This window comes from Coregonus clupeaformis, chromosome 28 (assembly GCF_020615455.1).
Source record: "Coregonus clupeaformis isolate EN_2021a chromosome 28, ASM2061545v1, whole genome shotgun sequence".
NCBI classification, from domain to species: Eukaryota; Metazoa; Chordata; class Actinopteri; order Salmoniformes; family Salmonidae; genus Coregonus; species Coregonus clupeaformis.
In genome coordinates this window covers 20618840-20645826 of record NC_059219.1, presented here as the reverse complement: position 1 = coordinate 20645826, position 26987 = coordinate 20618840, and the positions used below count along the sequence as shown (strand labels likewise).

At 44.1% G+C, this 26987-nt stretch overlaps 1 protein-coding gene across 3 annotated transcripts; it reads left to right on the top strand.

Annotated features, from left to right (window-relative positions):
- The first annotated feature begins 236 nt into the window (after positions 1 to 236).
- LOC123481327 (sodium/potassium-transporting ATPase subunit alpha-3-like) lies at positions 237 to 26277 on the top strand. Of its 3 annotated transcripts, none has more exons than XM_045208711.1 (22): positions 237 to 475; positions 610 to 703; positions 13668 to 13748; positions 14307 to 14366; positions 14846 to 15049; positions 17436 to 17549; positions 17651 to 17785; positions 17903 to 18020; positions 18396 to 18664; positions 19197 to 19395; positions 19831 to 20075; positions 20231 to 20423; positions 20758 to 21070; positions 21253 to 21403; positions 21778 to 21946; positions 22323 to 22477; positions 22674 to 22797; positions 23137 to 23282; positions 23537 to 23667; positions 24111 to 24212; positions 24542 to 24633; positions 24794 to 26277. In XM_045208711.1, exons 2-22 carry the CDS (start codon positions 698 to 700, stop codon positions 24820 to 24822), a joined length of 3036 nt encoding a protein of 1011 aa, XP_045064646.1. In that variant the 5' UTR covers positions 237 to 475; positions 610 to 697; the 3' UTR covers positions 24823 to 26277. The 3 variants fall into 3 exon arrangements, with proteins under 3 accessions (XP_045064646.1, XP_045064644.1, XP_045064645.1); XM_045208709.1 differs by having other exon boundaries at positions 13629 to 13748; XM_045208710.1 differs by having other exon boundaries at positions 237 to 703; positions 13629 to 13748.
- The last annotated feature ends 710 nt before the right edge of the window (positions 26278 to 26987 follow it).

Here is a 26987-nt window from a genome sequence, read left to right as displayed (position 1 = left end):
GATGCTGCTGGCTAACGGCCTAGGAATTCTGCAGTAAAGAAGGAGGGGCATAATAGGCCTTCTATTGGCCAGTATTACGTACTTGTGAAGATTCGCTAGATTGCCTGTCATCAAATAGTCGCTCAGAATTCCAATTGGCCAATTCCGTGGTCCGTAGGCGGGTTTACCAGGTCCATGGTTTATCAGCTTTGCTACAATGGGGCGCTGCGATCCCTCACACCCACCGGCGCTTCTTCCATAGGCGGAGTGGTAGTGTGTAGAGAAGGGAGTACTGCGGCAGCCAACAGAACCGCGGAAGGAGATCAAATCCTAAAAAACCTGAGCAGTGCGGCTTCTTAGATTCACCGGTCTTTTACCGCAACTATCAGAGAGCAAGAGAAAGACCCGCATCCTCGCGTGATGCTCTGCTTGAGACCGCAACATTTCATTTGAAACACGTTTAGGTGGAGGGGGAAAAGACTGTAACCTTTTGGAGGTTAGAGACACAATCAGTTTATTTAATCATTTAATCCATTTATTTTATAGAAATTTGCTTGACTGACGTCTTTGTCAGTTCCTTTCATTTTTACCTGAATAACTGAATACAAATATTTCTTACGTTCTTAAAAGGCAATACCATTTTGATATAATTCCACCTGAGGGGCTGACACCTCTCAAGCTTTGCATCACCTGAGGAGAGAAGCCTGACTGCGCCAACATGGGGGTAAGCCCGGCGTCTACCAACTTTATAACTGCCTTATGATGCATGAAAGTTATCAAATGCCCTGAAAACTGTTTAAAACCCCAGATGCTGACGGGGAAGGGCACCATACTGCAGTGTCATGTTTTTTCTCCTCTGGAAATATTGGAGTGACATTGACTCCAATGCGGATTTTGTTAGGCTATATAGCCTACCGTCTCATAGACTGCGACAAATTGATGTGACGAGAAGGCTAGAGCAGGCACAAAACAGCTCTCTGTAATTTCTACTGCATTTGTAATGTTTCGACTTGACAATTTGCTGCTGTTTCTTTTGTTTCTCATAAAATATGAAACGAACAAGTTAGTGATAAAATATGACTGAATCGTCTCATTCAGAGGTTTGCCATATGCATTAATATAGGCTATTGGCTATATTAGGCGTGTCGTGACACTTTGTCTATAACCATGCCATTTTAAGCGGTTTATTCTGACAGCCGGCTCTCGTGAGAGAGAGAGCGAGAGAGAGAGCGAGAGAGAGACCACTGCGTATAGGCTTCACTTGGCATGTCACTGAGGGATTTCAATGAGACACAATGTTCTGTTATTCACCTGCCGTTATTATTAGCCTGTATTTGATGATTTTAGAATATGTGGCTGTGTATTCGAATGGGTGCATGATTACAGAATCCCCTTCCCCCTATTACCCATGTAAATTATCCTCGCACCATCGCGACCCAATTGTCTACTGCTTTAAATCTGCGATAGTGCATGTAACTACTTCTTCGCAGCAGTTGATGATAGACAGCTAGTGTGACATAGGAAAACCTACCCTAGTCTACCGGGCTACTGAGGATATTGCGTATATCTGTTTGCTATGCGATGCCTGAGCGTGCTGCAGCCTCGGTGACCAATGCGTCATAATGCGGTTACCAGGAATAAGCGGTTCACCAGCTTATTTCCCCTTTAATTTGTGACAACAGGGACTCGATAATCGTTGACAGTGAACACACAAGATAGATTAAAAAGATGTCCTATGAATGCTGGGTGATGATACATTTGGGACTGGATTTGTAAGTGAATAGAATGCACACGAAGTTCTGACTCCCTCACTGCGTCAAATGGGGGATGCAGCCCGGCGCTGGCTGATATTTTGGAACACATCACGTCTCAATAACAATGTCGATTGAAATAACACAATCAGATTAATATCTAACATTAGACTCAATATGTTCACTGTATTGTAAAGCCAATAATAATTTGACTGTGAACAGTTCTGTAGGAACCTTTTTAGGTGATGCTGCGACTGTCCGTGTGGGCTGTTGCGCAATTTCTGCTTCATCATTTATCTTGCGGTATGTGAGAGTTTAAGATTTAATCCCCGACTCGGTTCTGCGGGTTGAAATAATTTGATGACATAATGCCACAAAATCCCAGTGGCTGATGAAGCTGGATCGCCCACAGTTACCGAACGTTATTGAAAATACACGGACAGAGCAGGCACAAATGACATCATCATCTCCATCTATGACCTGGGTGGGCCTTGGAGGCATTTCTCCCGGTCGAAGTCTGCTGTGGAGTGGCGAGAAATGAAGCCGTCGTTGGTGATAGGCTATTCATGAGGATGCGAGAATCATCCGTAGCAACAGGCACTGCGTCAAATGGGATGGAGTGCAAAAAGTGCTTATACACGAACCACTTCCGTGGCAAAGTTAGATCAGCCAGTGTAGCCTATGTGTGAATGAGACGGGGGTTCGTCATCCGGCGCGCATATAAAAGACGTGTATGACCTCTGATGATAATTACATTTTCATATAATTGGAAGGCATATGTTCTTTACCTTAACCCATCTCACCCCTATCATTCTTTGACAACCTACAACACATTCTGCGAAGTCGCTTGACGCGCTGTGCCATGGCACTGCCAATTGTCCATCCCCAAGGCCGCGGGGGCTGCCACGTCAAAATGGGGGCGGTGCCTGTTGAGTGGAAATTCCCTTTAAAGAGCTGTGATTGGCGGACTCGGGGATTCACGCAGAAAGGGACGCTTTAGCAAGGGATGTAAGGAAGCAAGGCGAAGTGTCATGGGCACTGAAGACAGACAGCCTATTTAATTTGACACATCAATTGTGAGCTATTGAGGTTGCTGATGTGACAAATGTGTGTATAGTTGCTCTGGTAAGGTCAGTGATGGGGTAACTTAATGATGCAGAGAGAGAGAGAGAGAGAGGGGGAAGGGAGAGAGAGAGAGAAAGAGAGAGAGAACTGGGGGAGGAGAGGACAGCAAGTGAAGATGGCTGTACACGTTTCACCTTCAGACACGTGAGCGAGGTGAGAAAAGGAGGGGGAGGACAGAGGTAGGGAGGGAAGGTGGGTACAGGGCGAAGGAGGGAGGGGGATGAGATGAGTTGTGACTGATCTGCAGGTGTAGAGAGAGAGAGTGGGGGAGGACTGTATCCTGTTGCGGGATAATGACCTGAGCTCACATTACCATGGCTCCTGTTTCCCCTGCTTGCCTCTGTTCTTGGGGATTGGTTAGCACAGAGACAGGAAGCAGATGGGATGACAGGACAGGGGGGAGGGATAGATATTCCTCCCTATGGGATACATTGAGAGGTGAGGGGGGATATCAGAGAGTGCTCACTGGACAGGGACTGAGGAGCATGGGGTAGCTCTCCCTGATATCCCCCATCACCTCTCTCATTGAAGGGAAGAAAGGGAAGGGAAGGGATATACAGAATAAATGAAGGGCATATTGGTGTAGGTGGTGTGGGGATAAATCATTGCAGTGGCACAGAGGTAGAGAGCTGTATGCTTGGCGATCTCCTTAGACTGGCCTGGTGTGTACAGGACGGGTATAGGAAAGGGGAAGGGTGTAGATATTTGGGTAAGGCTTGCTTGGTCATGATGGGACAAGGGACACTCTTAGAAAAAAAAGTTCCAAAAGGGTTCTTCGACTCTCCCCATAGGAGAACCCTTTTTGGTTCCATGTAGAACCCTTTTTGGTTTCAGGTAGAACTGTTTTGAGTTCCATGTATAACCCTCTGTGGAAAGGGTACTACATGGAACCCAAAAGGGTTCTACCTGGAACCAAAAGGGTTCAACCTGGAACCAAAAAGGATTCTTCAAAGGGTTCTCCTATGGGAACAGCCGAAGAACCCCTTTAGGTTCTAGATAGCACCTTTTTTTCTAAGAGTGTAGGTATAGCTGTGGCCCAGCCCAGTTTGGTGCAGAGTGCTAGCTCACTCCCCTCCTCACTGCATCTGCAGTCATCCATGTGCTGCTGCTGAGTCTGGAGGGTTTGCGCAGTGCACTGTATGTCGACCGAGCCATCCTGGGCATCCTACTGTCAATAATCAATATACTAGTGGGATATTCATGAGGGTTCTGTCCTTAAAGAGTCATTTGGAAGGACATGGTTTGAATGTTTGACCTACTTTAAGGGTAGGGTAATAAGGTAGGGTACTAGGGTATTATGTAAGTATTTGGGGATTTTTTTTTTTATGTTGCATTATGGTTTATTTGAGTTTTGATGACTCCCTTACCCTTCAAAGCAGATTGGGTTCCTTACTAAGGTCATGAGTTCATCAAATAACATAAACATTTGATTGATTGTAATGCAAGATAGGGCAGCCTGGTTGGTTAACGTTGCTGCAATGTTCGGGAAATGTTAAGTGGGGGTTTGCAGAGTGAGAGACAGAGGAGTGTTGGGTTCCCTGCCAACACAGTCATTACTAATTCAGAGTATACTCCCAGCTTGTTTGTGTGTGTGTGTGTTTGTTTGTGTGCGCGTGCATATATTTCCCCCCCCTTCATTATCAACTATGTAAATTGCGCTGGCAAAATATTTGTTTGAATTTGTCTCAGTTGAAAATATACAGAAATTCTTAAATGTATTTATTTTTCTAAATTCTGCCCAAATTACGTTTCCTTTCACAGACCGTGTCACAGGTAGTACAGTACTTCAGAGGCCAGAAGACAAAACAGTTTTGATGGCCACGATTAAAAATAACTACTATTTTTATTTCTCAACTGGTAATTGAAGCGCACTTCCCATTCGCCATTCAAGTGCATATAGGCAACAGTATGCAGGCTTCAGCGCGTCACACTCCACTTTGCAATGAGCTGGAGGCAGTATGCATTTTGAAAACATATAATTAATAATAATAATTGATTGGATTTATTTAGCTATTTTCTACCAACTGAGGTACTCAAAGCGCTTTACATTGTAGGGGGAAACTCACCTCATCCACCACCATTGTGCAGCACCCACCTGGGTGATGCACAGCGACCATTTTGTGCCAGAACGCTCACCACACATCAACTATCAGATGGAGAGGTGAGGAGAGATATATGCCAATTATATATCACTCCTTCATAATATGAAGTAAAATGTTTGAAACCTAAACCATTTATTTCCTATTATGAGGCATGTCTTTCCTTGCTTCAAAGTAAAATCCGACCATAAAAACGTGGAGGCAATTATTTTATAAAGACTTCCATATGCCATTGAAACCAGTAGCCTATTTCTCTCATGTTTTATTGGTTTTCAAATCAACTTTCTTTCACTGTCCACTAGCCAAAGGAACAATCCTAATCATGTTATCAACCCATGCTAGTTGTTGCATCTTTAGATCTCCCCTCTTTCTAAATTTCGAATTGATATTTTAATCTCTGTCACATGAAACCGCTTGCATGTGTAGTGCACTTTTGACAACAGTGCTTTCCTGACAACAGTGTTTTCCTGACAACAGTGTTTTCCGCTAATTGCATTATGGAACGAACATTCGAGCGTTCTAATTTGTTTCATCACCCTCATTGCTTTTAAACGTTTTTTTTTATGTAGCCTAGTCCTACTGGTTGTATGAATTTGGGATCTATTGTCACCCCCAAATTGTCCCAGAGTCTCTTTGGAATAGGCAATTTTTTTCATGCACAGAACGACAAGCTGGCCAATAGAATAGGTTAACTTTTTTACTATGGGGGATATTAGATTGACATAGGCTAGTGATTTTGCTGTTTGTTACTCGTCTTGTTGGTTGAGGAAAAGTAAATGTGGCAGTTATTCAAACATCTTCAAAGTGCGCATCGGAATTCGATAAGGACGCATGCATTTGCATCCTCGAGTTGCATGTTCTGTTAAAATGAATAATCGTAATCTAAATGTGATTTCTTTCATTCTGAGCACCGTGAGTGGATGCCCTAATCAGGTATACACCCAATGCATATGGGTCTGTTAAATTTCTCAAATGTCCGTTAAATAAAAATGCTGCCGGTTAAATGTCCGGCGCCTCATTTTCCTAAAGGAAACCCTGACATACAATCCCAATGGGCGAGTGGTATACACACTGAGAGACAAGGACACATGCAGACTCTAAACTGGAGCACAGCTGCCTGCCAGGATGAACAGATCAGGGGATGGACAGATGGGCATGGGGGAGGGATGAAGGGATGAGGGTAGGGGAGGACAGGAGAGGTAATGCCATAAGATGGGATTTTGTTTTGTTGTTTTTTAGAAGGGAACACAAACGATTTCTCAGCGAGAGCTAAATTAGGATACAGGACGTTAGGTGTGTGTGTGTTCACATGCACATAGACACACATTGTGTAATTTCTTCTATAGGCAGAGGTCATGACCTCAGGGTCTGGCTGGAATTCCATACCTCTGAACATCAAAATAATTTAATTTAATTTAATATAACTTTATTTATATTCAGTGTTGTATACTTAAGTAAAAATACTTTAAAGTACTACTTAAGTCGTTTTTTGGGATATCTGTACTTTACTATACTGAACAAAAATATAAACGCAACATGCAACAATTTCAAAGATTTCAAAGATTTTACTGAGTTATAGTTCATATAAGGAAATCAGTCAAATGAAATAAATTCATTAGGCCCTAATCTATGGATTTCACATGACTGGGCAGGGGCGCAGCCATGGGTGACAATCAGAATGAGTTTTTCCCCACAAAAGGGCTTTATTACAGACAGAAATACTCTTCAGTTTCATCAGCTGTCCAGGTGGCTGGTCTCAGACGATCCCGCAGGTGAAGAAGCCGGATGTAGAGGTCCTAGGCTGGCATGGTTACACAATGTCTGCGGTTGTGAGGCCGTTTGGATGTACTGCCAAATTCTCTAAAACAACGTTGGAGGCGGCTTATGATAGAGAAATTAACATTACATTCTCTGGCAACAGCTCTGGTGGACATTCCTGCAGTCAGCATGTCAATTGTACACTCCCTCAAAACTTGAGACATCTGTGGCATTGTGTTGTGTGACAAAACTGCACATTTTAGAGTGGCCTTTTATTGTCCACAGCACAAGGTGCACCTGTGTAATGATCATGCTGTTTAATCAGCTTCTTGATATGCCACAGCTGTCAGGTAGATGGATTATCTTGGCAAAGGAGAAATGCTCACTAACAGGGATGTAAACAAATTTGTGCACAGAATTTGACAGAAATAAGCTTTTTGTGGATATGGAAAATCTCTGGGATCTTTTATTTCAGCTCATGAAACATGGGACCAACACTTTACATGTTGCATTTATATTTTTGTTCAGTATATTTATATTTTTGACAACTTTTACTTTTACTTCACTAAAGAAAATCATGTACTTTTTACTCCATACATTTCTCTGACACCCAAAAGTACTCATTACATTTTGAATGCTTAGCAGGACAGGAAAATGGTCCAATTCACATGCTTATCAAGAGAACATCCCTGGTCATCCCTACTGCCTTTGATCTGGCAGACTCACTAAACACACATGCTTCATTTGTAAATGATGTCTGAGTCTTGGAGTGTGCTCCTGGTTTTCCGTATATATATATATAAAATAAAATAAATGGCGCCATCTGATTTGATTAATATAGGGAATTTTAAATGATTTGTACTTACTTTTGATAGTTAGTATAGTATATTTGATCAATTACTAAGTATATTTGATCAATTACATTAACTTTTGATACTTAAGTATATTTAAATCCAAATACTTTTACTCAAAGGTATCTTTACTTTTACTCAAGTATGACAATTGGGTACTTTTCCACCACTGTTTATATATTTATTCAATTAAGAAAATTACCATTTGAGAAGAAGTTGAGAATCCAGAAATTAAAGTAACTGTCATTGTGACAAAAAGCAACACCAAATATTTTACAACCAAGATGTGTCTTGATATGAAAAAAATTTTCTGAAGGTCTTAATGCACTGATTTCCCATTTGGTTTTCACTCTTTAATATGGAGAAGAAACTCCCTATTGGAAGTTAGCTAGGGATAGTTACTGTATTTGGAGAACAATAAAAGTAGGCTAATCAAGACAAGAGCAATCAGTCTAGCTAATCCTACTAGCATTAGCCCCCGGGCCCAGCCCCCTACCCAGCCCCCTACCCCCAGGCCATGCTTCCTGTGGCTACGTAGCCCTATACCCCAGGGCTGCCGTGTTGGAACCAGATGTCCCTATCCCCACCAAGGTCGGACACTCCCATATAGTATACAGATCACACAAAGGCCTAGATCAGTGGTATTCAAACTTTTTCAGCAGGGATCAAATTTCTTCAGCCAGAATTTCTGGGGATGCCATTTTCTTCCCCAATAATTTCTTATGACTCCACCCAAATCTAATAACACATTCTGAAAATCGGTAGATTTAGATTTTACATCAACAAATCACATTTAATTAATTGCATTTTCATCTCTTATCAAAACGAAAAGAAACCAATAAATACATTTACTCAATCAAATTGTATTTTTCAAATGATCTTTCTCAAAAACGTTTTGTTGTCCCATATAATAATCTGTACTCTTAATTGTTTGTTCCAATTATTATTATTTGTATTATTATAATAACAATAATAATTTTGGCGATCCCACTACAGTTCCCCCGCGCGACCCTGACTTTGAATACCACTGGCATAGACAAAAATGCAAATAAGCACAGGCAAGCACACACACGTAAGCACACGAGAGGAGGCTGGTGGTAGGAGCTATAGGAGGACGGACTCATTGTAATGGATTGAATGAAACGAATGGAACGGTATCAAACAAATCAAATGTATAAAAAACACATTTGACGCCCGTCCTCCTGTAGCTCCTCCCACCAGCCTCTTCTGACGCACCCCCACCGCCCCACAGAAGCTTGCCACAGAGCACAGCAGAACGGTATCGACATTTAACTGTCATCATCACTACCCTCCGCCCCCAAACCTTCCCCATTGACTTAGCTAGGATCCCTTCACAGCAGCCAATCAACTAGTAATGTCACATGGTTCATGGCTGGCCTGATAGGCTTACAAGAGATACTCCAACTATATTGGGAGGAGAGTGTTGTACAGCCATGGTTACAGATACTGTCACTTATAAAGTGTTGTTATTCACCACACACAGGGCACAGTACATGAGTGTTCGTCTCCAATGGCACCCTATTCCATACATAGTGCACTATCAAAAGTACTTCACTACAATGGGAAAAGTATGGGTCTAAAGTAGTGCACTACATAGGGAATAGGGTGTCATTTGGGAACCAGTCATGGTAATGAGGTTTAAATAACTTCTTTCAGGAAGTGTGTAGTATCGAGCCATCTATCTACATTTACATTTACATTTTCGTCATTTAGCAGACGCTCTTATCCAGAGCGACTTACAAATTGGTGCATTCAACTTATGATAGCAAGTGGGACAACCACTTTGTCAATGCCATCTTTGTCAATGCAAGCGTTACACACAATCCAACTGTTTTCCTGCAATAGTTACAATTTCCCCTTAATAGGTTCCCTAAAACGGAAAACCAAATGCCACAACCTCTTCACCCCTCTTGTGAAACCCCTCACATCTCGTGCCCTTGTGCGTAACAGTAGGAGAGGCTGGGGTGCCACGCCTCATGCCCACGCAGGTCCATCACCGTTAGGGGGCATGCCCAAGCCTGTGTGCCCTAGACAGACAGACTGACATGCTCCTGAGGGATGGTATTGGCTACTGGGGTTCACTAAAGGGTGGAAGTGTTCAACATATGAAGCATGCCCCATGTTCACTTCACTTCAGAACGAATGAGTCTGATTAATAACAGAGAAACCATTACATATAGGCCATTGTCTGTTTTAATATCTCTCCTAGTCTCCTATTTTTTCCCTTCTCTGTTACTATTATTTTCTGCTCCCCCCCCCTCACTCTCTCGCTCTCTCGCTCTCTCTGTCTGCCGCAGTGCGTGTTCTCGCTCCGCAGACAGACTGTAGCCACCTCGGCTTATAGCTTCCGCATATAAGAAAGCATTTATTTCTTTCTTATAAAGATACACGCACACATACGTGTTGGCTATTTCCTAGAATGTGTACAGATTCTAGTTCCCAAGGCATCAGTTATTACTGAGTGATCAGATCACAGGATCCTACAGTACTAGAACACCGCCCACCACTAAGCCTCGGTCACCATGCCAACCTCCATGGTAATGTGACCTCCTAACGAGGCGCTTAGCTCCGGCAAATGGGACAAAACCAGAACAGAACATTAGAATCAGACAAACCACAGCAGCATGACATCACTAGAACATGATGAACTCTTGCTAGTTTATTTTCAAACATAGTGTACACACACCAAATGATGTTCTACTATCCTCTGGTAGTTTAGCACACTAGTAGGTTTAGCGATCTACTCCAAAGTGAATTTGGCTGTCTTCCTTGTTCCAGAGTCTGTCTTCTACTTGAAAATATTAGAACGTGTGGAGGAGATACAGTAATATATACTGTAGTATCTGTCTGTTTTAAGTCACTGACTCCAGTTCCTCCAGTCTGTGTCTGTCAGTAGGTCCGTCTGTCTTTCTTTGTCTGTCTGTGTGAGAGCTAGTGGGTGTAATTTCAGCCTGCAGTCTCTGTTTCTTCTCTGAAATAACATCATTGCGTGACATTTCCCCTCAACAACAAATGGTAGAAACAGACAGACAGGCAAGCAGCCAGACAGACAGACAGACGATGATAGATAGATAGATAGATGACATATACCATGTTGTATTGAACAATGAGGAACAAAACCACGCTCTCTAAATATTTTGCCTTGTAACCTTGGCGATAGTCGTGACCTCATAACCGCAATCAAGAATTCTTGCCACACAGCTGGGGGGGTTGTGGGTAAAAGGAGAAGCTTGGGTTGCCCCATGCGTGTCATGACAGATTGAGTGGCATTAGCCCACACACACGTGCCTGCACGCACGTTAACACCCCCACCACACACACACACACACAGTAAGGGGCCAACACCCACTCTCTGGGTCCGCACGTTGTAAGTTCGCGACCCTGCATTTACATTTACATTTTAGTCATTTAGCAGACGCTCTTATCCAGAGCGACTTACAGTTAGTGAATGCATACATTTTTCTGCAGGTAGGGTTGTTTGTTTTACAGTGTTATAGAACAATCTATTAGAGTGTGATCCCAGTCACGCTGTCACTCACTGATACACAGCCTGAGTCAACAGACAAAGAATAGTGGTCAATATCTAATTAGTGGTGGGAGAGAAGAGCTCTTCTCTCCCTCTCACCTCCCACTGCTGTCTCTCTTTCCATCTGCCCCATCCCTGACTTTCTCTTTTTTCATCAATCGCTCTCTGTCCATCCCTCTCTTTCAGTACAAACCTCATTGTGTTTTAATGTCCGTCTCACCTGTCTCCGCTCTTCCAGTGTTGGTGTGTGTGTGTGTGTGTAAGTTTGTGTACGTGTGTGTGTGTGTGTGTGATGAGCAGGTGTGCTGTCAGACCTAACAATGTACTGTAAATACATTTCTATGGCCCACTAGCTAGAAACTCCACACCTGTGTGTGCCTAGCCCAGACCTGTTAGCTTATCTATAGCATTGCTTGCAACCGGATAATTTAATTTGCATGTTATATTGAGGTACACACACACACATATACATGCACACACACACTCACATGCACACACATACGTACGCATGCACACACACACACAGGCAGGCAAATCTCAAAGGGCATGAATAGCAGTAGTTTTCCATCAGTCTCTCCTTTGTTCTGCGTTCGGTTCGCTAGGCCTGTCTGGTCTTGCTGCAGCGAGAGTTCACTCACATTCTCAGATAACGACATCCACATGTGCACGTGTGTGTGTGTGTGTTAAGGTGTGGGAAGGTTGATTTTGTACATGATTTTGTAGTCAAATTGGGTTTTGTTTGTGAGGAGTTGTGTTTGGTTGAATGTTTGAACCAATCTTTTCAGGGTTAGTTTGTGTTCAAGGGAGACTCTAGTGTGTTCCAGTATTACTTCTGTAAATCATGGGCAGTGTGGAGACCTGCAGTGCTCACTATAAATCCTTCTCAAACCTTTCTGGCCACAATGAACCACTAAGTTTGGTCTCTTTTACAAGTGGAAGATTCTATGCATCTGACATTTCTCAACTGCACTCGCATTAAGGCACTGGGACTTTCAGTGGCAAGTTTACTCACCCATTCATGACATTATACTTAGTCAGTCAAGTGTGTTTATCAGGGTGTGGGAGCCTAGGTAACATGTGTTGAGCTCGGTATAGGCTATTTATTTGGTTTGTGATGGACAGGGCAAAAAAATTTTTTTTATTGAATGTGTATTTACCCTTTATTATTCAGAATAAATTAACAGGGAAGGGCCAATCATATCCAAAGAGGGCCAGTGTAGGTGCAGGCTTTTGTTCCAACCAAGCAGTAACACAGCTGAAACCCTGTCAAACCATGGCATGGTGTAGCTATACAGCAGTAGACCAAGTTTGTTAGAGCATGTCATCTTGCCAATAGCCACCAGCTTCCCTGTGTTTCCTTGAACACTACACCTTACAGTCACTTGATGACAAAAGTGACTATATCATCAGAATGGATGAGAAAGTGTGAGCTACATGTTCTTAATTGAGGGTGAGGGGTGTGGTATTTTTATTTTATTTTTTTATTTCACCTTTATTTAACCAGGTAAACCAGTTGAGAACAAGTTCTCATTTACAACTGCGACCTGGCCAAGATATAGCAAAGCAGTGCGATAAAAACAACAACACAGAGTTACATATGGGGTAAAACAAAACAAAGTCAAAAATACAACAGAAATACATATATATACAGTGTAAGAGACAGACAGATTACCTTTTGGATGTCTTTTGGTCCTTTAACCCTTCTGGTCCTTTATTACATTACTGCAGCAAGGTCAGTTTCCTTGAGCGGCTTTTCCACTAGGACCCATAGAACCTCCTGGAAGCCATTTTGTCTCTCTCTCTCTCATTCTGTCAACTGAGGGACTCTGGTCAGGGGCTTCTGTATTGATTTGATTTGAGCACCAGTTAGTGTAAATCGGAAATTGAGCTAATGCAACACTTTGAGCTCACTAGAAGAGAGACATTTGTCTGTCTGTCTGTGTGTGTGTGTGTGTGTGTGTGTGCGTGCGTGCGTGCGTACGTGTGTGTGGGTCTGCAAAACTGTTTCATATTCAACACATCACAGTCACATTGATGTATCCAACCTAATTGAATTGATATGAACTTAATTAGAGAGGTTTTGAAGACTGAGATAATGCACTGTCTGCACTCTGTTTCTCTTTCATCGCCTCTGTGCCCCACCAGCTAGTGTGTGTGTTGTGTGTGTGTGTGTGTACCTGTGTGTGCGTGTGCGTGTTGTGTGTGTGTGTGTGTGGAGAACATACAGTAGTCTCTGGTGACAGACAGTTAACATAAATGACAAATGGAGCAGGTGGCCAGTGGATACAAACTGTGATAGCGGGTTCCGAGATGAGACAAACACTGCAGTAAAGCCAGACGGTCGTTTGATCCTTCTGTCTGTGATCTCTGTGAAGATCAAATGGGTATCAGAGAAAATAATGAAGTCCCTCTCCCCGTCTGTTGTGTCTGGTGCTTTAACCATGTTTCTATTGAAATAATAATGAAAGTATCCCCCCCTAATCCCTTCCCCCCTCTCTGACTGTCCCCCCCCGCCCAGTATGGGCGGTCGGACAGTTACCGCGTTGCTACCACACAGGATAAAGATGGCAAATCTTCTCCCAGCAAGAAGAACAAGAAGGGGAAGGACATGGATGAACTCAAGAAAGAAGTACCGATTGTAAGTGACTGGCACACAGTGGCACACACACTGCCCTGCTCAAGGGGTGCCCCATAACTATTATTGAAATACTAACATATGCCTCTCCATAAGTGTTAAAGTATGAATATTGGCCTGATCTAATAATGTGTAACTGGAACATACACTCTCTAAATAGTTTGGAGAAAGACCTTAAAGTGAATGATAATAATTATCCTAGTTTGTTTTAAATTAATTGTTATGATATTTATGGCACATTCTCAATGTTTCTCTGTTTCTCTCTCCCACACAAATACACATACATACACTCTATCACTCTATCTACCTATCTATCTATCTATCTATCTATCTATCTATCTATCTATCTATCTATCTATCTATCTATCTATCTATCTATCTATCTATCTATCTATCTATCTATCTATCTATCTATCTATCTATCTATCTATCTATCTATCTATCTATCTATCTATCTATCTATCTATCTATCTATCTATCTATCTATCTATCTATCTATCTATCTATCTCTCTCTCTCCCTCCCCCCCCCCTCCCTCCCTCCCTCCCTCTCTACCTTTCAGACGGAACACAAGATGTCCATAGAGGAATGTTGCAGGAAGTTCAACACCGACATTGTCCAGGTGAGTCCTCCTACTGTACTGTACCATAGAGATACTAGAGTCGTCGCCAATTCCTGCTGTATCACTAACAGAGCTGCTACTAGGCCACTAGATGGTGTTATTTTACTATTTTACATTCACTCATGCCACACGGTTGGTGTTTTTGAGTGGATCAGTTTGAGCAACATTTTAATGCATTCTAATACTTCTCAAGCTCCGTATAAAGCCTTAATTATCATCTTATAATGATCCTCACTAAGTTACAGCCTTTTTGAGTCAGTTGAAAATGTTCTACGTAAAGACATAACACATTTTAAGCCTCATTATAATGTTTTAAAGACTCATACATGCTTATAAGTAGTCATAAAGCATTATACCTGCAGGCTTAAAGTTTTACCCATATAATTACATATTAGATGTAATAGGATTTTTGTGGTGTTACCCCTAATTTCAACACACTCAGTTCTAGGTTTAACCCACCCCACCCTCTCCCCACCCAGGGTCTGACCAACGCCAAGGCGGCTGAGTTTCTGATCAGGGACGGTCCCAATTGCCTCACCCCTCCCCCGACCACCCCCGAGTGGATCAAGTTCTGTCGCCAGCTATTCGGTGGCTTCTCCATCCTGCTGTGGACCGGCGCCATCCTCTGTTTCCTGGCCTACGCTATCCAGGCCGCCACTGAGGACGAGCCGGCAGGAGACAATGTGAGCCACACACAAGCACATCCACACACACATACATGCACCCAAACACGAAACGTAAACACAGCCACAGAATAAGGGACAGTTAGAGCCACACACAGCTGAATCACACATACAGTTGAAGTCGGAAGTTTACATACACCTTAGCCAAATACATTTAAACTTAGTTTTTCACAATTCCTGACATTTAATCCTAGTAAAAAAATCCCTGTCTTAGGTCAGTTAGGATCACCACTTTATTTTAAGAATGTGAAATATCAGAATAATAGTAGAGAGAATGATTTATTTAAGCTTTCAGTTCTTTCATCACATTCCTAGTGGGTCAGAAGTTTACATACGCTCAATTAGTATTTGGTAGCATTGCCTTTAAATTGTTTAACTTGGGTCAAACGTTTCGGGTAGCCTTCCACAAGCTTCCCACGATAAGTTGGGTGAATTTTGGCCCATTCCTCCTGACAGACCTGGTGTAACTGAGTCAGGTTTGTAGGCCTCCTTGCTCGCACACGCTTTTTCAGTTCTGCCCACACATTTTCTATAGGATTGAGGTCAGGGCTTGTCAGAAGCTGATGTGGATGCGGTGTTGGAGTCAGGCGCAGGACACAGAAGCTTAGTCGAAAACGACTTTAATTGTCACAAAGACAAATACAAAATAACGGGCCTCAAAACACAGGAGGCAAGCGATTACGCAGACAGTGCGTAAAACACTAACAACTAGAAAACAATAACATACACCAGCGGACAGGCGGACAACAACACACAACTGCAAACAAAACCAAAGGAAACTTATAGGTGACATAATCAATACATAATACGAAACAGGTGCACCAACAAGACAAAACCAAACAAACATAGAGAACATCAAGCGGTAGCAGCTAGTACTCCGGGGACGATGAACGCCGAAGCCTGCCCGAACAAGGAGGAGGAGCAGTCTCGGCGGAATTCGTGACAGGGCTTTGTGATGGCCACTCCAATACCTTGACTTTGTTGTCCTTAAGCCATTTTGCCACAACTTTGGAAGTATGCTTGGGGTCATTGTCAATTTGGAAGACCCATTTGCGACCAAGCTTTAACTTCTTGACTGATGTCTTGAGATGTTGCTTCAATATATCCACATCATTTTCCTTCCTCATGATGCCATCAATTTTGTGAAGTACACCAGTCCCTCCTGCAGCAAAGCACCCCCACAGCATGATGCTGCCACCCCCGTGCTTCACGGTTGGGATGGGGTTCTCCGGCTTGCAAGCACCACCGTTTTCCTCCAAACATAACGATGGTCATTATGGCCAAACAGTTCTATTTTTGTTTTATCAGACCAGAGGACATTTCTCCAAAAAGTACGATCTTTGTCCCCATGTGCAGTTGCAAACCGTAGTCTGGCTTTTTTATGGCGGTTTTGGAGCAGTGGCTTCTTCCTTGCTGAGTGGCCTTTTAGGTTATGTCGATATAGGACTTGTTTTACTGTGGATATAGATACTTTTGTACCTGTTTCCTCCAGCATCTTCCCAAGGTCCTTTGCTGTTGTTCTGGGATTGATTTGCACTTTTCACACCAAAGTACGTTCATCTCTAGGAGACAGAACGCGTCTCCTTCCTGAGCGGTATGACAGCTGCGTGGTCCCATGGTGTTTATACTTGCGTACTGTTGTTTGTACAGATGAACGTGGTACCTTCAGGTGTTTGGAAATTGCTCCCAAGGATGAACCAGACTTGTGGAGGTCTAACATTTCTTTCTGAGGTCTTGGCTGATTTCTTTTGATTTTCCCATGATGTCAAGAAAAGAGGCACTGAGTTTGAAGGTAGGCCTTGAAATACATCCACAGGTACACCTCCAATTGACTCAAATGATGTCAATTAGCCTATCAGAAGCTTCTAAAGCCATGACATCATTTTCTGTTTAAAGTCACAGTCAACTTAGTGTATGTAAACTTCTGACCCACTGGAATTGTGATACAGTGAATTATAAGTGAAATAATCTGTCTGTAAACAATTGTTGGAAAAATGACTTGTGTCATGCACAAAGTAGATGTCCTAACTGACTTGCTAAAACTATAGTTTGTTAACAAGACATTTGTGGAGTGGTTGAAAAAACGAGTTTTAATGACTCCAACCTAAGTGTATGTAAACTTCCGACTTCAACTGTACCTAAATTTACCAAACCTCACACACACTGCCAGCAGTGCCAGTCCCTAACCTTAATTGTAAAATACACCCAAATGGCTAATGTACTTGGTCATTGCCACTTTTTTCTGTTTTTGCATGATCATCTAGCATAGTGACTACTACCACGGTGGTCTGTGTTCAGTTTGAAGCTAAATACTCCTAATATGCATTGACCTGCAATGTACACAGTATAACAATGGGCTTTCCTTTCTCTCTCTCTCTCTCCTCAGTTGTACCTGGGTATCGTGCTCTCTGTTGTCGTCGTGGTCACCGGCTGTTTCTCCTACTTCCAGGAGGCCAAGAGCTCCAAAATCATGGAGTCCTTCAAGAACATGGTGCCCCAGGTAAACATGTGTGTGTGTGTGTGTGTGTGTGTGGGGGGGGGGGTATATATATATGAATGTGGTGTGGACTATCTAACCCTCCCTCTGTGTTCTCCCTGTAGCAAGCGCTGGTGATCCGTGAGGGCGAGAAGATGACAATCAATGCTGAGGAGGTGGTGGCTGGAGACCTGGTGGAGGTGAAGGGAGGAGACAGGATCCCCGCCGACCTCAGAGTCGTCTCTGCTCACGGCTGCAAGGTACCATACACACACAATCACACTCGCACATAGTTCATATAACACACACTCACACAGCTACACATTTTATATATCAAATGTTCAACAAGTTCGCTGGGTTTTGTCCTTCTCTTATAGGTGGATAACTCCTCCCTGACTGGCGAATCAGAACCCCAGAGCAGGTCACCTGACTGTACCCATGACAACCCCCTGGAGACCCGCAACGTCGCTTTCTTCTCTACCAACTGCGTTGAAGGTAACCATAGAAACTGCTAACTCACAGACAGACAGACAGACACATCACCTGTTCTGTCCCTGACAATTCTCCTATCCTCTTCTCTCTATTCCTGCGTGTCAGACTCGACCTACCAAATTCAGTCAACAGGGTCCTACTGCAGTATTGGATGCTGCACCCCAGCAGCACTAAGGCTTGCTAGGCTTTTGACTGGTTCAACTAAGCTGATTCAAACGTAATATTATACCACAGAGCTGTTGTTGACACAGAAGTTCCCCACATACTAGCATAAAAGAGTTCCCACTTTACTTCTCTTCTCTCATGTCAACCTCTCTTTTACTGAATTAATATATGCCCTCTATTTCCCCCCTCTCTCTCTCCCTCTCTCTCTCTCAGGTACAGCGCGTGGCATCGTGGTGTGTACCGGCGACCGTACCGTCATGGGCCGTATCGCCACTCTCACCTCCGGTCTGGAGTCGGGCAAGACCCCCATCGCCAAAGAAATTGAGCACTTCATCCACCTGATCACAGGCGTGGCCGTGTTCCTGGGCATCACCTTCTTCATCCTGGCCGTCTGCCTGGGATACAGCTGGCTGGAGGCTGTCATCTTCCTCATTGGCATCATTGTGGCCAATGTCCCTGAGGGCCTGCTGGCTACTGTCACTGTGAGTGGCCCTGGCCCCCTCTCCGTCTGACCCTTCCTCTCTATTGCTGTTTGTCTCTGAATCCCATCTCTATTGAACCTCATACCTGACCTCTAGACTGTATATTCTAGTGGTCCTCCTCAGTTTAGTTGGTAGAGCATGGCGTTTGTAACGCAAGGATACTGGGTTCGATTCCTGGGACCACTCGTACGTAGAATCTATCCACTCATGGCTGTAAGTCGCTTTGGATAAAAGTGTCTGCTAAATATCATATATTATATAAATGAGATTCATTCTAGATCAACTAGACTGTAGATCTAGACCAATTAGACCAACTAGACAGCTAACTACACAGTTAATATAGACCTACTAGACATCGAATGAGACTAGATCCAGACCAACTATAACTTCGACAGAAATACATTATATATCTCTAGACCAATTAGACAGCTGAAGCAAGCACACACATTTTCTCCAGAAAATGTAGTACCAGTACCCTCCTTCATTCTGGTTCCTGGATAACCCCCGTCTTTCCCCTGTCACTGTGCTGTAGGTATGTCTGACTCTGACTGCCAAGCGTATGGCTAAGAAGAACTGCCTGGTCAAGAATCTGGAAGCTGTGGAGACCCTAGGCTCCACCTCCACCATCTGCTCCGACAAGACTGGCACCCTGACCCAGAACAGGATGACCGTGGCCCACATGTGGTTCGACAACCAGATCCACGAGGCTGACACCACAGAGGACCAGTCTGGTAAGAGGAGATCAGGAGGGTTAGGGTTGGAGTTAGTGTTAGATATAATGTTAGAGTTAGGGCTCAGACACACCAATAGCATTTTCTGGCCGAGAGTACTTAGCACCTCTGAACGTAATTTGCAAACCAAGTGCACACCGATTTTACATGTAGAACCGCGTGACAAATGTTGGCGTACTGAAAGATTGGCTGGCGAATGCTAGATCCACATTCAGTGTGATGTGAGCTGAATGTTAATGTTAGAGTTTGCGTTAGGGTTAGAGTTTGGGTTACAGTCAGGTTTAGAGACAGGTTTAAGTTTAGGAATCCCTCTTGATTTTAAGTAGTTCTATAACCTATGTATTCACATGGTAGTTACACAGACAAGTACAGTTTAATTACAGGTTAGTGATTGATATTGTTTTATCATCTCTAATCGGCCACCTCTCTCTCCAGGTGCCTCCTTTGACAAGACCTCAGCCTCATGGGCTGCCCTGGCTCGCGTCGCAGCTCTCTGCAACCGTGCCGTGTTCAAAGCTGGCCAGGACCAACTGCCCATCCTGAAGAGGGACACCGCTGGTGATGCCTCCGAGTCTGCCCTGCTCAAGTGTATCGAGCTGTCCTGTGGCTCTGTCAAACAAATAAGGGAGAAGAACAAGAAGGTGGCCGAGATCCCATTCAACTCCACCAACAAGTACCAGGTACGTAACACACATGTACATATACACACACACACACACACAACACAACACTCAAATGGATTGGTTTATAACACCCTGACCATGTCTGATCTCCCTCTCCCCCTTCTTCCCCCTATTTCTCGCTCTCTCCCTTCCATCCTCAACCACCCCCATAGCTCTCAGTTCACGAGACAGAGGATCCCAATGACAACCGCTACCTGCTGGTGATGAAGGGAGCCCCAGAGAGGATCCTGGACCGCTGCACCACCATCATCATCCAGGGCAAAGAGCAGCCCATGGACGAGGAGATGAAGGAATCCTTCCAGAACGCCTACATGGAGCTTGGAGGACTGGGAGAGAGAGTACTCGGTGAGACAGGGAGAATGAAAGAGGGAGAGGGGGGAGATAGAGTGAGAGGGATGTGGAGGGACGGATGAGAACAAGGAAGATAAATAAATGGGAAGAGTAAGAAATGGGCCTTCCAGAACACATAAGAGGAGTAGAGAGGGTTGTTAGAGCGAGGGGAGGGGGAGAGAGAGAAAGAGGCAGGATGAGGAGGGAAGGTCAGGATGTTGGTTCTTGGAGAATGGGTCAAATGCACAGTATCCAATGATGAATAGAAATAAGAACTGAAGGATTGACTGACTTAGTAGAGAATGAGTAGGAAAGGTAAATCAAGCTAACACCTCCTGTCACTCCCCAGGTTTCTGCCACCTGCTAATGCCAGAGGATCAGTACCCCAAGGGCTTTGCCTTCGACTGTGACGACGTCAACTTCACCACAGAGGGCCTGTGCTTCGTGGGCCTCATGTCCATGATTGACCCACCCCGTGCCGCTGTGCCCGACGCTGTGGGTAAATGCCGTTCGGCTGGCATCAAAGTCATCATGGTGACCGGTGATCATCCAATCACTGCCAAGGCCATCGCTAAGGGCGTGGGCATCATCTCCGAGGGCAACGAGACAGTGGAGGACATCGCCTCTCGCCTCAATATCCCCGTCAGCCAGGTTAACCCAAGGTGAGAAACATGAGACACATACACATACACACACAAGCACAGTACATAATTTTACAATGAAGGCGAGACCACATGGGATCTTGTTCTGCTCCTTCATTGTTCTTATACATTTTCACTCTCATGTCACTTTCGCCCTGTCTCTGTGGATCCAAGCTAACTATTTGAATATGTGTGTGTCTCAGGGACGCCAAGGCTTGTGTGATCCATGGTACAGACCTGAAGGAATTGTCTCAGGACCAGATGGATGACATCCTCAGAAACCACACTGAGATCGTGTTTGCCAGGACCTCCCCCCAGCAGAAACTCATCATCGTAGAGGGCTGCCAGCGACTGGTGAGACATACACACAGACAGAAACAGAAAGACACACACACACCACCTGAATCCATCACCCAATCAACAAAAGTGAACTTGCTTTCCACAACTACACTAACATAAGTCTGGAAACAGGGTTGGGGTTCATTCCATTTTCAGTTCGGGGAGATTGTTGACAATTTATTCATGCATTTAAATATACAAATTGAAAATAATGGGCAATTGGAAATGAATTGATTGAATTGAACAGGGAATTGACCACACATCACTTCCCCCTAGTTTTGGTACAATAGTGACTGTCTATGAGCCATGGTCAAAAGTACTACTAAAGTGCACTATAAAGGGAATAGGGTGCCATTTGGGACACAACCTAACTCTTTTGTCCCTCCCAGGGTGCCATCGTGGCTGTGACAGGTGACGGTGTGAATGACTCTCCTGCCCTGAAGAAGGCTGACATCGGCGTTGCCATGGGAATCTCCGGCTCTGACGTATCCAAGCAGGCCGCTGACATGATCCTGCTGGACGACAACTTTGCCTCCATCGTCACCGGAGTGGAAGAGGGTGAGAAATAGGGAGAGAGAGGAGAATCGATGGAAAGAGTAGAAGGGGGTGTGAGAGGGTGAGAGGGAGAAGTGGAAGAAAGGTAAAAGAGGGCAGAAAAGGAGAAAAGGGGAGGGACAGGTAATATGAGCCTGTATTCTTAAAGCATCTCAGAGTAGGTGCTGATCTCGAATCAGTTTTGACTTTTTAGATCAGAGTGAATAAGATCACATGAACAAGGGAGACCTGATCCTAGATCAGCCCGCCTACTCTGAGACACTTTATGAATAAGGGCGGGCCCTGATCCAACCTTGAGTGACCTTTGCTCAATTCTACAGAGGTTAGAGGTCAGAGTTCAGTTTGTGAACTCTATGTGTGTCCTCCTGTCTCCTTGCAGGTCGTCTGATCTTTGATAATCTGAAGAAGTCCATTGCCTACACCCTGACCAGTAACATCCCTGAGATCACACCCTTCCTCCTCTTCATCATTGTCAACATCCCCCTACCCCTGGGAACCATCACCATCCTCTGTATTGACCTGGGAACTGACATGGTAAGGCACACACACACACACATAACACACACACACGGCACACAGACACATGGCAGAGAGCTAAAGAAATACGATATTGTGCATCATTGAAAACATGTTCACATGGAAACTTGATATGCCCTATCTCACAAAGGAGCAATCAATCAAATATACATCAATGTGAAATATTTGGTTCTCATACAAACTCACACCCCAGGTGCCCGCCATCTCCCTGGCCTATGAGGCAGCCGAGAGTGACATCATGAAGCGTCAGCCCAGGAACCCCACCAGGGACAAGCTCGTGAACGAGAGGCTCATCAGCATCGCCTACGGACAAATCGGTGGGTTCCCATTAGCTCCCCCACCTGGTTGGGGGGATAAAGACAGTACATATGTAGCTGGACATGTTATCATAGCCCACAGCCAGATCAATGATCATTACTTGAAGTCCTTGAGCACTAGTCGTGAGGACATTGTGACAAATCTGGTCAGGCAGTAGTTGGGGCCTACTCTATGGACAGTATGGTTGATTAGTATTTTACCACCCTGTGGTAGAATCTGACAGACTGATGCTTATAGATCACAAATCTATGGTCAATGGTTTTTCCTTGTGGGATCCGGTAACATCATTTCCAGAGTGAACGTGTGTTAACGCTTTATGTCTATGTCTCTGTGTGAAGGTATGATCCAGGCTCTGGGAGGCTTCTTCTCCTACTTTGTGATCTTGGCTGAGAATGGCTTCCTACCCTCAATTCTTGTGGGCATCAGGCTCAACTGGGACGACCGCGCTTGCAACGACCTGGAAGATAGCTATGGCCAGCAATGGGTAGGTACACGCTACAATTCCGAGCCAAAATAAGTATTCAAATCATAGCGATACAGTAGATTACAAGTATATCTGCAAATTCATTGTTTACACTATTTCACCATATTTTATCAGTTTCTATAAATAAATATTCCCTGACCAAGATGGCCATCCTTTTAGTCACATTGCCGGGATGCCGATGTCCATTCTATTGTTCTATTTCATTCTATGATTCAAATACTGTGTCTCACTCCCTCTCTCCTCTCTGTGTGTAGACATATGAACAGAGGAAGATCGTGGAGTTCACCTGTCACACAGCCTTCTTCGTCAGTATCGTGGTGGTACAGTGGGCTGATGTCATTGTCTGCAAGACCAGGCGTAACTCTGTCTTCCAGCAGGGCATGAAGTGAGTCTGTCTGTCTGTCTGTCTGCCTGTCTGTTTCTGTGTCTCTTTTCCTGTCTGTCTGTCTGTCTGTCTGTTTCTGTCTCTCTTTTCCTGTCTGTCTGTCTGTCTGTCTGTCTGTCTGTCTGTCTGTCTGTCTGTCTGTCTGTCTGTCTGTCTGTCTGTCTGTCTGTCTGTCTGTCTGTCTGTCTGTCTGTCTGTCTGTCTGTCTGTCTGTCTGTCTGCCTGCCTGCCTGCCTGCCTGCCTGCCTGCCTGCCTGCCTGCCTGCCTGCCTGCCTGCCTGCCTGCCTGCCTGCCTGCCTGCCTGCCTGTCTGCCTGTCTGTCTGTCTGTCTGTCTGTCTGTCTGTCTGTCTGTCTCTACATTTGTTAATATACAGTATGCTTGGTCTCTATGTATATTACTCTCTCTCACCCTCTATCTCCTCGGCACTACTCTCCTCTTAGGAACAAGATCCTGATATTTGGCCTGTTTGAGGAGACAGCTCTGGCTGCCTTCCTGTCCTACACCCCAGGCATGGATGTGGCACTCAGGATGTTCCCCCTAAAGTGAGTGGAGTAAATCCAGAAATATACAGGAATACATCTACACATACTGTGGACATACACCTACACAAACAGATAGACATAGACATACACCTACACATTAGCATACACATACACCTAAATATAATACAGCTACATACACACATACTGTACATACACCTACACTGACAGCTTGTGGGGTCCTCTTATTGACCTTCTATCTGCCATGTTGTGAGGTTGTGTTTATTAACCTCTGCCCCCCTCCTCTCTCTCTCTCTCTCTCTCTCTCTCTCTCTCTCTCTCTCTCTCTCTCTCTCTCTCTCTCTCTCTCTCTCTCTCTCTCTCTCCTCCAGACCAAGCTGGTGGTTCTGTGCGGTCCCCTACAGTGTCCTCATCTTTGTGTATGATGAGATCCGAAAACTGCTCATCCGTAGGAACCCAGGAGGTAAATGGCTGTCTCTCTCTCTTTCTCTATGTATAACATTTAGGCCTGAATCCTAACATGAGATTTGCATTTGTAACTTCACGCAAATCTTTAATTGACACAAAAACAAGAAAACTCTCTAACGCCTCTCTTTCTCTTCCCCTCCCCTCTCCTCCTACAGGTTGGGTGGAAAGGGAGACATACTATTGAGCGATGGAAACCGTCTTTACTCACACCCCTACATCTTCCATTTGTTTCTCCCCCCTTCATTCCATCCCTGGCAAGACACGTCTTCAGATGCCCCACCCCGTAAAAGACAACAACCGCTTCAAAGCAATTTTCATCACAACAGCCCCAAAGATTAAAAACAGCAAAGCACCTTCACGACTTTCTACATCAACCTCCCTCCTCTCCATCTCCTATGATACTCTTTGCATGTGTTCTCTCACTGCTGTGTACATAAACCAATATATCTACCAAACGGCAGCTGCATATTGTGTATGTAGATTTGAATGAGCTATGATCTAAAGGGAGTGTCTACGCTCGGCAAAAAAGGGCCATACCGCTCCTTCCTGCTTCCTCCCTTCCCTTTCTTTCCCCCCTCTATCTCTATACCTCTGTTCCTCCCTCTCTTCCTCCTCCTGCAACCCTTTGCTTGTCCTCTGATCACACACAGATATACAGATCACAAGCGAGATCCCACAGCTGACACCAATCGAGCCGTCCCCTCTCGCCCTCTCCTGTCTCCAGGAGGAAGAGCGGATGTCTTTCTCACTCCGACCATTTCCTTTTTCTTCAACAGTGTTGTTGTTTTTTGATAATATGGGGTGGGGGTTCAATGGTTTTACTTGTTTTTTTATTTATATAAAGGGAGGGGGGTATGTGAGAGCTGCTTTCCCTCATTTAGGTATAACAAAGCACACCCCGCCATGGCGTCACCAGTCCCCCTTCCCTTCCTGTCTCTCACACCCTCCTCTCCCCGCTACTCCCTGTTTGTCTATGTTTGTGTGCACTGTGTGAACCATTGTCCTTGTTAAATACTACAGTACACCCCCAGTTGGAAAATACAACTCAATCTTTCTGTGTGTTCTAGGAAAACTATATAATTCTATACCGGTTTAAAGAAATAAAAATGATATGTTGAAAATAAAACATCTCAAGATATGCATTCAATGAAAAAGAACATCGGCTGCATTGTTGAACCCGTTATGGAAAAAGAGGAAAGATCACTCTGTTTCCTTTTTTTGTATGGTTTCCTTCTCTTTTTTGCCAGGTTTTCAGAAAGCCGATGCAAAAATTAAAAAGCGACAAGGTTTTCGGTTGTGTTTTATTATTAAAACATGTGAGACAGAAACTACGGCGTCCATATTCCTACTACCACTTCTGACGTGCCGGTGAAATGTGGTGTGATGATTTGGTGTGAGATTACAAGTCCATGTTCCTGGAGTCCGGTCCAGTCTAGGTGACCCAGTCCAGGTATTGAGTTCTGTGTGAATGTCTGTATTGGAGACCAGCAGAGGAACAGCCATTTCAGGCTGGGTCTTACTCAGAGGGCTGTGGGGGGTTGAGACTACAGAAAATAAAATAAAAACAGTAGTAGAACATGTGTGTGAAAGAAAATGAAACCAACACCAATAAAACATCTAGAACATTTAATACAACTTAGCACTGTCTGTGTGTCTTTATCTCTCCCTGCCTTTGACTCGCTGCACTGACTTTCAGCCTCCTTTCTCCCTGTTCTCTTATGTCAGTCTGATACTACATGGCCTGAATTTATGAAATCTTGTAGGATAAAACTGACCAGTAATTTCTATTTTTGTCTTCACCTGGACAACATTTGGCATTGTATATACACAATATCTATAAGAGAATAAGGGATTTCCAAGTGAATCTTTAGACCGGCGAGATCTACTGTATCTAGTGTTTTACTGTGTTCCAGTGTTGTAACTATAGTGTTGAGGTACAAATTGGCAGAGCGCTAGGATGCCATCTAGTGATGAGAATCACATCAGGTTACACTGCAAAATGTACAACTGATAGAAGACTGAGTTGGCAAGAGCCCAGGATAATGCAACAAACGGCCAAATCAAGTAAATGTTTCGGCTTTGATGTTGAAACCTACAAACAGTTGCAAACAGAAGAAAGGCAGGATATATGACCACGTGTGAAGCAGAAAAACAAAACACAATAATTCTACAAAGCTCCCTGGTCTAATGCTTCATGGGAAAAATCACACAGCATCGACAGTAGTCCATCTTGCCAGACAACTGATATTCCGCATTAGTGAAACAGATGAATACAATTTTCTGGGAGTAAAGAATATCATCATGTCATCAGCATTTTACATGTCTGAAGCTTTGTTAGTCTTGCTTTGT